Source organism: Acanthisitta chloris, unplaced genomic scaffold (genome assembly GCF_000695815.1).
Source record: "Acanthisitta chloris isolate BGI_N310 unplaced genomic scaffold, ASM69581v1 scaffold32401, whole genome shotgun sequence".
In the NCBI taxonomy this organism is placed as follows: domain Eukaryota; kingdom Metazoa; phylum Chordata; class Aves; order Passeriformes; family Acanthisittidae; genus Acanthisitta; species Acanthisitta chloris.
This window is the reverse complement of record NW_008658229.1, coordinates 23,597-35,250: the sequence shown is the minus strand read 5'-3', so window position 1 is coordinate 35,250 and position 11,654 is coordinate 23,597. Positions and strand designations below refer to the sequence as shown.

Below are 11,654 nucleotides of genomic sequence, written 5' to 3'. Positions count from 1 at the left end.
TTGTGAGGAAGATGTAGACCACCATGAGGTCTTCTCTCAAAAACCCAACCCCCCCCAGCCACTACTTTTATGGCTACCCCACTAAGCCCTTCACCATCTTTGTAGTCCCTATTTGGACACTAATAGCTTTATATCCTTCTGATACCGTGGTGCACAAAATTGCACACAGGACTCAAGGTGGTGCTGTGCCGGTGTAGAGTAGAGTACGATAATCACCTCCCCTGACCAGCTTGCAATGCTGTGCCTGATGCACCCCAGGACACAGCTGTCCCTCCTGGCTACCAGGGCACATTGCTGACTCATGTTTAATTTGCCATAGACCATTGCAAAAGTCAGCCACACAAAACACATGCTCATGCTTACTTTATTTCTGGAGTAATGATTTCTGCTGCTAAACTGTCTGAAGGCTCTTGTCCTTCCAGAGGCATCAATCCTGAGCACAGAAAAGTAAAAAATTTTGCAAACACACCAGTTATTTTCTTTACATGACAAGAAGTAAACATTGTTCTAGAAGTTTACAGTTATTGTTAGACAATGGAAAATGACACTATATCAGGCTACAGCAAGACAGACAGACATGCACCATTTCATTTGGAGACTAATCATTATTTCTAACTTCACCCATTCTGAATAATAATTTTGTGGTTTATTTTCTGCTCATTGACTTACCTAAAAACTAAAAAGCTATGCAATGTTACACACAGAAATGAGCTGTAAAATAGGAAACATGAGAAAATACCTCTTTAAAGAAAACCACATAACGACACAGAAATCAGATTAACATTATAAAAATATCACATGTGGGAGGAGACTAATATTTCCGGTTGACTGAAACAATATTTGAAGGTTTTGAATGCTTACAAAGTAAAGAACAATTGAAGCAGTTTTTCACTGCTGATTTTAGAGGAGCTTAAATTTATTCTGTGTTAACCAAAAGCATATTCGATACTCTCCAGAGAAGTCCTGTAAACTTTAGAAAAAAGGCATTTAATCTCCTTTACCTGTAGTGGTGAGCTGACCCTCCTGAGCTTGTACACATCTAAGCTCTTCAATAGTTTCTTTCAAAGAATCCCTTTCTGTTCTCAATCTCTGAATAATTGGAAAGAGAATGAATATCAGTCTTGGCACTACAAATCCAGTATACAGTTTCACCAAAAGGCAGAGACTGCAACACTTTGAAAAGGATTTTATGCAACTCTAGAGATCATTTTCAAATTAAGGTATCTCAGTCTAATTTCATAACACAATAAATGTAAGCATTATATACTCCAAATGAACAGAGAGGTTTATTGAGAAAGGTTCCTGCTCTTATGGGGCTAAAAATATCAGGATATAAGCTTACAAAAACAAGGTACTAGTGACACAAAGTTCTGGTACCAGGCAGTAAACAGCATCCACTGAGGACACACTGTCATTTTCCTTTTCCTCTCACTGGGGCTGATTGTAAGGAAAAGGCAAGTGAATTAAGACACTATAAATTTTTCCCTCACCATGAATCCTAGATTTAGCCAGGAGTGAAGTAACGAGCAGGTAAGTACAGAGTCAACGTAACAAACAAACTGCTTTAACTTCACTTTGTTTGTCTTTCACTAGTGAAAGTGTGAGCAGCATTTCCATATCCCACTCCTCCTGTGCACCAACAGGCCTTGCCATACACCAGCATCTTGGCAATGAAAGAAAACTAGTTGCTTGAGACTCAGTGAAAAGACAACTGAAGAACAGGACAGGAACACTTAGGGATCCAGACAGATCTGGTATTCAACAGCATCAGGCAAAAAATCTTTCAATTCAGCACAAGTCCCTTTCTGGCAGGAAAAAAAAATCATCTAAAGGGAGTATCCAGTTTTTGTTCAGAAGGTTGCCAAAGGTCAAAAATGAAAGAAAATGGCTACTATGTAACTATCCAAGTTGTAGTCTGATCCAAAATCAGACATGTTCAGTATTACTAAATGGTCCAGGACAGACCTTGGCTCTGGGCAGGTATGGACTTGTGTCAGCTGACAGCTCCTTGCATACATTCCATTAACAGAGCTGATTATCAAAGTCCAGAATATTTTACTGACTAGAAAAAGCTCTAGGGCTTCTTCTGTACAAGCAACTCATCGAATTACCTTAGTACTTATCATGTAGCACACCACATAGGTAACATTCCAAGTGACTTAGCTGAAGGTATCAAACACACTAACTCACTTTGCCAAAACATAAACAAAAGGATAAAATCAATTTCAGTACCCATTTCCAAAATATAATTGACAAGATACCGCTACATAGTTTGTGACCTGTGGTGGCCTACATTGCTGACATCTATGCGACAACAGGGAACAGAAAAAGTAAGTAACACAGACAGTGACTCACTAAATTCACATGAGAGACTTCTAGCTGTAATCTGCTTCTCACAGGTGCATATCCATTCAAAAGAAAGGACTTTAAAACAATACCCAGCTCAAAAAAATGCTATTTTCCAGGGATTAAAACAGAAAACTGTATGACAATGGCCTGCAATTCAGATCCTTTGTGCAACATGACATGGTCCACCAAGCAATGGATGAGCCACAGAAACAACCTTACCATTGTCAAGCATAACAGAACTGGAAAAAAAACTAAATAAAGAGCAGGAAAGAAAGCCCAAGAGCAGTACAGATTTAGTTACTACAAGCATTCCAGCCTGAACTGAACAGCAGATGGAAGTGATATCAAGGTCAAGTGTCCACTGTAATTTGAAAATGTATTAAAAATGGAAATTAATGACCTATGAACAGAAAATAACTGAAAAATTTCAGTTCAAATGATATTCAAGAGCAAGGGCTGGAAATTTTGGAAAGAACTGGATGTGAACTACGACTACTGAGTAAAAAGCCTACAGTTGCCGCCAGTTGGATCAATGGACTTATAACTAAAACAAGCCTAAGAAACTGCTAACTGTAAGTGATGACCTCGGTTTGAGGTAGTTTGGGGCACCTGCATATAGATTCCTAAGAATAACCCAAAATTTACCAGTCAGAAACAACACTGTGCAAGAGAATTCCAAAGGATCAGTCTTGGCAAGAAAGCACAGAGCAATGAATCGCAGAATCACTAGCAGCAAATGACACAAGAGGAAGGGGGGAGATTGGTATCTATCCTGTGTGTTCCATGCTGGCTGGACAAGAGAGGTCAACAAAGAGCTGTCATAAAAGGTGAGATTGCCACAAAGGACATTACCCTCTACGTGATTACTAAGCCTCTTACTACATCAGTCATGGCTCCACAGAGAGAAGCATGGTGTTGGTACCTCAAAGAATGCCTTAAAAAAAAGCAACAGGAGTTTGGTTCTAGGATGACACTGCAGAAACCCTACTGTAAACAGGTTTTCAGAATACTTGGCAATTAACCTTCTCATGGTAAATGGCCAAGAAATAACTCCAGATGCCAAATGTGATGGCTTTTTCTCTTAAATGGGTTGCATATGCTTTTGTACAGTCACTTTATTTCATGCTGTACACTTCTTAGGTTTAAACAGTATCTTGTACACAAACGTTAGGAAATTTTAGATGAAAAAGGACTTCCTCCTTTAAAAAGATTGCTAACCATAATTACCATATCTCTGTGTTATAAAGGACACAAAGTTGCTATTGTTACTAACAAAGAAATAACACCTTGGCACTTACATCTTTTTCTTTTTGAAGGCTGTCTACTTTTTCTTTCAGTCGTTTGCATTCATAATCTAATTTATCAGCTTTCTTGGATTCTTCAGATAACCTGTTTTGTAGTTCAACTGCCTGTGAGAACAAGAATCAATAATGTGTCTACAAATATTAAAACAAAATACACAAGACATAGTAGCCAATTACCATGCACCACAAGTCATGTAGTAAACAAGTGAAATAGTTACCTACAGGACACACTAAAAACTGCTTTCACCAGTTGTTCTGTGTCTCAGCAAAATAAACAGTATTCAAATATTAGGTCTTAGCACAACAAAAGAAGCAAAAACTGTGCAGTATTTTCAGTATTTAGCCTGAGCATGGTTTACAGGAAAAAGCTATGTAGTTCCATGGATCAAAGAGCTTAGGAAAAGTAGAAAAATCTTCCCTCATTCTGAGAAGCCTAGTAAAAAGAAAAAACTTCTCAAGAAAGCAAATTACCTACACCTTTTGTTAACTCTATTTCACAAATCTCACTCAGAATTCAACTACCAGTTTATGCAGCCAGGTAACACTTCCTAACCTGAGATTGCCTCATCATTTTTAATACACTAATATAAAGATTCAGCCACAGGCTCATACCGTTTTCTCTATTTTGGAAAGAAACATTGCTAACAGAGACGCATGTATGCTTTCAACTACAGATAAGGAAAGAGCTTTGAAAATTAAATGATCTGAAAGCTGAGCACGATGGAAGGCAAGCAGTGAAGTCTTGCTTTTTCAAAACTCTTAGCCTTAACTAGCAAAGATTGATTCCCAGAACATTAGTAAAGCTCATAATGCAGAGAGCATGGAAGCAAGTAATCAGAATAAAGACTGACCTGCAAATACAAAAGCTGAATGAATACTCAGCTAGAGACATACAGCTTCTTCTGAAGCAACAAGGCTTTTTCATGGCTTTTGGTCTACAAAGGAACTGATTAACTTATCCTGTGAAGCAAAGCCGTAGCTATACCTACATTAAGACTGCCTGGTGTTTCTAATTACCTTTTATTTTCAATGTGTACAGCTGTAGCAAAATAACTACAAGGCCTAAAATCTGCATGATCTTAAGTCATAGAGAAGGACTTTGCTGTTGCTGTTCTTAAATTAAGGGCTGCAAAAAAAAGCATAGGCCCGCCGTTTCAGAGATTAAAAAAAAAAAAACAACAGAGAAAATGTTAGCTATGAAAACATTTCATTTCTCAGAGTTAACATCCATCACTGTCACTATCAAAATAACTGCAGGTGTAAAAAAAATATGCAGGCCTTCACCTGTGACTTCACTTCACTAGTAAAATAAGTGTATTTTCACCTCAAATGGAAACAAATGCATTCATGTTTGTAATCATCATGCTATGGTAATATAGAAAAACATAGCAGGAAATAAATAGTCTTGAATTAGGACTTATGAGTGTATAGAAAGATACACAGTTTCATGGTAATGCAGAAGATTAAAAAAAAAAATGAACTGCCATCACATTTACTAAGCATTATCTGCATATGAAATGAGTAAAGCAGGAATCTTGCAACAAAGAAAAGCAAGACATACTGTCCAAAACATATCAGAATGCACATGCACAAAGGGGCTGAATTAAAATTACAAAAAAACTATCCTGGAATCTTCACGTTTCAATTCTTCATGCTACAATAAAGTTTCTTAGAAAGTGCTTATGCTTGCTTTCAGAAAAGTGAAAAATCTTCTTAAATAAATAATTATATGCTATTACATCTCCCAGCATGAAACACCACCACTAACCTCACCTCACAGAAAGTGCTAGGTGCAAAGAAGACACAATTTCCTAGCAAATTACTACAGGAGTCTGAATCAAGCACTTTCATCTGCACAGCAGATGAAAGCCAAGGAAATAACTCCTCTGATGGCATCATCCTAACTAGGATTGGATCCTTCACACACCAGACAAGACACATTCCACAACAAGAGCGCACTAGTGCTCAGCAGTAGTATAACATCAGAATCCTTAGCTTATTTCTTGTAGCAAAATTTAGGATTCCCAGAAAAATAGTTTTGTGGCTTATGATTCACAGGCAGGTCTCAATAGGAGACCAGTCTTACAAATACTGAAGAAAGCACACTAAGTGTTCATTTTGAGACACTGTGGTTTGGTGTGAAAACATGTGTCATGAGACACTTGAGGCTTATTCCAGACTCTGCAAACAGTTTTGTACAAATCAACAGCTCCTCATACAGGAAATCTTACCCATAAAATACAGGGAACAAATGAAGAAAAGGAGTACTCTTGCAGCACAAATGATGGGGCTGCCCCTTCCAAAATCCTTATCATTGGTGACATAAGAAAAAGCAGATGCAGATGTTGCACAGCAATATCATATGCTCAGCTGTTTAATTGATTGTTTGTTGTCAGTGAACTTGATATTACTCATGTGTGGAAGGCCATTGCTTTATGCCTTTACTTTCCCTTTGATTGTCTGTTATTTCATGATTCTTCTTGTCTGGGTTCTTTTTTTTAAGGTCAAAACATTTGGACTGTATTTACAGTTAGCCCACAAACACTGCAAGTAGTTGTCTTAATAACTGAGACAGCCAAGTGCAGGAAAAAAAAATAAATCTGTCAAGTCTTAGGGACACACATTGCTCCTGGGCTTGCAATGTTGTTAGTGGTTGTTTCTGTATTTTTTTCTGCTGTAAGCTGACATACAGGGACCCTGTGCTGTGACCGTTTGATCAGGCAGAAATACAGAGCAGGCACTACTCCTTAACAAAGCGTGCTCTGTCTGGCTCTAACAAGAATGCCAGAATGATGTCATGTCCCTGTATTGTGGAAGTAGAGAGAAGATCAAGCACATCTTCCACCTTTACAGGAACAGCATCATGTGGTACTTTGAAAGACAGGAGAATAAACAGATGCCTTTCATTTCAGAGAGTGTGCTGATGATACATTTTGTACTCTGATGGGTTCATATAAACAACAGGGATGACATGTGTCCTTCTCTTTTCTTAACTGGACAAATTCAGATGTAACAGACAAACTAGAACTTAAAAAAAGGAGGTTATTTAACAACAGGAATAACTTACCTCAGCTGTGGTATGTTGCTCATGACTGGAAAATTTTAAGACAAAAGTGTGTACTTTTTCTGAAAGGAGAGTCTCTAATTCAAGCCTCAATACTGAATATGAATTAGGAATAACTTTAGAAAAACAACCCTTAACATTAATTGATTTTTAAATGTAAGAAATACTGACAATTGGCAAACTAATATAAATTTTCAATAATTACAATTGCAGGAAAGGAGGATAAGGTAGTACCTACAAAACATGGAAGTATTCCAAACCAAAGGGGTTGGTTTTTCATAGTTTCTTTTTTTGAGGTATTAGCCATGTTATGAAGAGAAATTGTTGGACAATACAAAGTACCACAGGAACTGATGATGCCTATCCTCACCTGTCTCTTGTATGTTTCCAGCTGACTGCGTGCTGCATTGGCTTTCCTTAGTTCTTCCTCCAGGCTCACAGTATTTTGCATGTACATCGTATTCTTCTCTTCCAAAAGCTTCACCTGCCGTCGCAGATCACCCAGATCTTCCAATTTCTTTTTGTATGACTCTACCTGGCTTTCTAACTTGGCAACTTTATCAGAAGAATGCCTGAAGGGATAGATTTGTATCAAATTTCTACTCTGAAAACTAACATAATGAACAGAATTAAATGCTTCTTCACTATTTTGCCTTAATGCAGACAACATTGATACCTCATGGGGAGAACAAGAAAGCAATCATATCCTCCTATTACTAATGTTTTCACTTTTAAATTGTCTGCTTTCCTCCCATAAGTATTTGTCAACTCAAAGAGCTGCTGATGGAGGTTCTTTAAGACACTATCACTCCTCCTAACAGAGCTTTCTCATCTGCTTCCAGTCTCGAAATAGTAGTTAAAACAACTTCACTCCCACCCATTTCCTTTCAATTCTGAATTAAATTCTGTCCTGCATTTTACAAGGGTAAAGAAGAAAATTTTCTGGCCTTCAATTTGTTCTAATAATAGCCAGGAACAAAATAATAAAAATCTATCTCCTGGGCAATATATACTTGGTGACATTGAAGTACCCTAATAGTTTTTGGAGCTTGATTCCTTCTACGAAAAAGAAAAAAGAAAAAGAAACACCAGGCTCCATTCATAACTTTTTACAGTTTTTTCAACCCACCTGCTGCACTGCCTGGAGAGCAGGTGCCCTCACCCATCAACCACCCACATCTCTGCAAGTATTACTGTCCCCAGTTTCCTTTTAGAACCACCCAGTTTACAGACACAATTTCCTACCAAATCCAGGGAATCTCCCACTGAACGGATAACTATTCTGAATAACCCATGGCAGCAAAACGCCATTACTGAAGGATCTGCTTTGTAGTAAAAGTGGCTGTCCCACCCTATAAACCCTTAGCATCATCAAATCATGACAATTTTCGTTGCTAAAATCCAGTGCCAATGAGAGCTGCAACAGATGTTGTCTATATTAAGATTACATGATGAACCAAAAGTACCACCCCAAGTCCAAAGAATGCAAACCCAGGAAAGGGCCTAGTTTCCTGATAAGAACAGATGCCCATCTCATGATGAAGATGAGTAGAGAATACTCAAAACATCAGTGAGTGCCCTGTTATAACCATAAGATGGCATAGGATTGCCAAGTTTACGAATAGTTACTGATCAGACACATAATAAACAGATATTTTACTTAAGCAGAATTGTGTGCTGGTCTGTGTACTTTAACTGGAGGATCCAGAACAATCTTGTCACTTGTATTTATATTTAAATTATCTAAACAAAAGGTAATGTAAATCAAGTACAAAAATTATATGGATTAAAAGTTAATAGTTGAAAAGAGGTTAATGGACAGAGTTTACCTGAGTACATCTATCTCATCTTTCAAGGACTGAGCCTCCTCTGCCAATGTAGTAAGCTCTTCTGTTTGTTGTCTCAGTTCCACAATTTCCTTTTCTAGTTCTTCACAGCGTATTCGATAATCATCTTTGGCAGCTTCTAATCTATAGGAACAAAGAAAAGCTGAAAATAATTTCTCATCTTGAGCCACAATTACCTTTCCTCATCATCATCCCCTCTAAAAGCACATGAAATGACCTTCTGATGCAGCAAAGGAGAACAACAGCCCAAGCTGTTTACACATAAATGTAGAAGCAGGTTGACTTTTTTGAACCCCCCAATTTGACAACAGTCTTTCTGTTTGGAAAATCATAAGGTAATTATATTTTCAAAAAGAAATCATGAGAGTTTTTTCTGTAATAGTAATTTTTCACAATGGAAGCTCAGGAACAAATTTTCACTTTTGTTTTCTTGGAGCATAGAGAGTTTGAAGATGATCGTTTATCCTAAGATTTTGTTCAACTGTCCAACTCCTATACACCTTTAACAATATTGCCTTGATTGTCAGACATTATATATGCCATTGAGCTCTCAAGGTGACTTAATTTATTGACTCATGAAGAACTTGAGCATGCCCAGTATGTCTGAAGAATCAGGTTATGTAGCTAGCAAGTAAAGAACTCAGACCAAAGTTGCTGGAGTGAACTGCTTGTGTACAGCACACATAGGCAAAGCTCCATTGACCTGGCAGTGAAAATTTTGAATAAACAGAAGAAGACACAACCTGGAACACAAAGTCAATTGTGATTTTGATCTGAAATTAAATTTAAAACTATCCAGAATGGGAGATAGGTGCATGAGGAAAAAGAACTAATTCAAGGAATCTGAAAAGAATCTACAAGAATGGATATAAGAGAAAGTCTTTAAGTCATCTAAACCATAAACAATAAAGATCTGGATCGTGACAAAACAGAATTATCAAAGGAGCAAGAGTAGGAGAAAAACTTGTACCACACTGGGCATTAGTTAAGCTGTACGTATGTCCTGACTGATTGGGAAGAGCTGGAGAAAGAACACACACAAATTGCCATTAGAAACCACATGCTATGAAGGCAGGGAAGGGAAGTAAAGGAGAGCGGGATATGCATCTCACACATGAAAAGGGTTCAGAAAGACCCCCAGAACCTGAAACTAACATAACAGACAGTGCAGATATTGAATATGGAGAGAAAACCTATTCAAACAGTAATTGATAATAAACTCAGGTAGGAATCATTCCAGAGTATGGGAGACATGACCACTACATTACTGCTTTTACATGGCAGGTGTATAGAAAGAAGAAATCTGGTCACTAGCTGCTGTGAAAGAGAAACATTGAACAGTTTTCAAGAAACTGATCAGAGAAGGTATGTTAGGATAAGCAGGAAGGAGACTTAACAAGAGGAAGGGGAAAAATGGCAAAGCCAGTAAAAAAGGAAAGTTAATGGCACCTATCGTAAGAATTAGAAAGGGCAATGAGAGGAGAACAGCAAAAGAAAAACTAGCAGTGTAAAGAAATGCCATGGTTTCACTCTCAAAGGATAGGGGAAGAATGGCAAAGAGAATGAAAAGGTAATGGTTAAGAGAACCAGCTTTCTTCAGTGGAATAGGCTCACACAGACAGAAAGCAACAGCCAAAAGGACCAGGAAGGATATTTAAAGAGCAACTGTATTTCCATGTCTTGAAGAAATGCAAATGAAGTGCAGAGCTCACATGCATTTTTTTATGCTGGAGCTTGCAAAGAGGTAAATCATAACATGCACATCACTGTAAAAATGGTACTGCTGTGGTTACAGCATCCATTACACTAATTTGTAAATACCAGCAGAACCAGAAGCATCTAAGTCTAACCTATTACCAGCTACTAACAATCAGTCTAACCACAACTAGCTTTTCTACCTGAATGTTTCCTCTTGGAGCTGTTCTAGTTGTGTCTGCAGCTGAAAGTGCCTACGACCCGCAGGGCTGTTGGGATCTTCAATAGAATCAGACTGATTTAAACGTTCCATCAAAATCTGGTTCTCAGCAAGCAGGCTACTCTTCTCCTCTTGGAGAGCTGCAACCTGTTGTAATAAAAGCATGAACTGGAATAACTGACCTATCCAGCTATAGAGATTGACTTTTTTGCATGTATGAATAATAAAGTATCAACACATCCCACAAAGAGAAACATATTTCACAGCAATATAAGGTATCATTTAACAGGTATTCGATTACTGTGTGACGTAGCCAACACATTGCAACATTAGGGGCAGATTTACCACACAGAAACAATACTTTACAGTATTTCACACAAGCATTTAAAGAACAAGCCTCTGCTATCACAGAAGACAACTTCATTATAGTAACGTCTGCATACTTTCATGACAAGCAAATAAAACTAGCCCTCCACAGTAAAGCTTTTAAAAAATTGACTTCTGAAACAAACAATGCCTATAAAACAGACTGAATAACCAAATCCGGAAATCCAAAGGATGGCTGTGCTCTTCCTGGATTTTTTTATTTGTTTTTAATCCAGTGGCCAACTGCAAGCAGATCTGAAACAGGACCACAGTCCCAAAGATGACTCAGTTGTCACCAACATTGTGAAAACAGGTACAGTGCAAAGAACCCAAGTGTTTCAACTCAAACAACAGCTGAAACATAGGTTCATATATTAGCCATGACACAGATCAGCATGATTAATTCCAACAGCTACGGAACTATTTGGAAAAAGCCTGATTTACACTCCAAAGTACAGCTGCAATGGCAATGTCTTTCAGTGTTCCCTCCTCATACCTTCCAGATGAGGTATGGCTTACAGGAAGGCTTAGCCTAAGCCCATACACAGCGATAGTCTACAGTAACTTCTGACTGGGATTTGACCCTTAACTGAAACTGCTACAGCAGCAGAACTTCTATTAGTTCACTATGGCAAGAGTTTAACCACACAGCTCAGACCCTTCCTACCTGAATCAAGAAGGGGTTAGTAAAAATCATATTAATACTGGCAACATTGCATCAAGACACGAAAACAATGACATTTGCTGTGCTAGTACAAGCGAAGCAAAAAAATTGCTGTGCAATTTTCATCTCCCTTTTAAAAATTATA

The 11,654-nt window shown here is 37.9% G+C and overlaps 1 protein-coding gene across 1 annotated transcript in view; it reads right to left on the bottom strand.

The window, feature by feature from the left end:
• Positions 1 to 363: 363 nt before the first annotated feature.
• HOOK3 (hook microtubule-tethering protein 3) overlaps positions 364 to 11,654 on the bottom strand; it is a gene marked incomplete at both ends in the record, with an annotated part of 34,098 nt that continues 22,807 nt past the window's right edge. Inside the window, 6 exons of the mRNA XM_009085025.1 lie at positions 364 to 433; positions 1,002 to 1,089; positions 3,648 to 3,758; positions 7,088 to 7,289; positions 8,547 to 8,687; positions 10,463 to 10,626. Of these exons, the coding sequence (XP_009083273.1) occupies positions 364 to 433; positions 1,002 to 1,089; positions 3,648 to 3,758; positions 7,088 to 7,289; positions 8,547 to 8,687; positions 10,463 to 10,626 (776 nt within the window). The remainder of the gene's footprint in view (positions 434 to 1,001; positions 1,090 to 3,647; positions 3,759 to 7,087; positions 7,290 to 8,546; positions 8,688 to 10,462; positions 10,627 to 11,654) is intronic.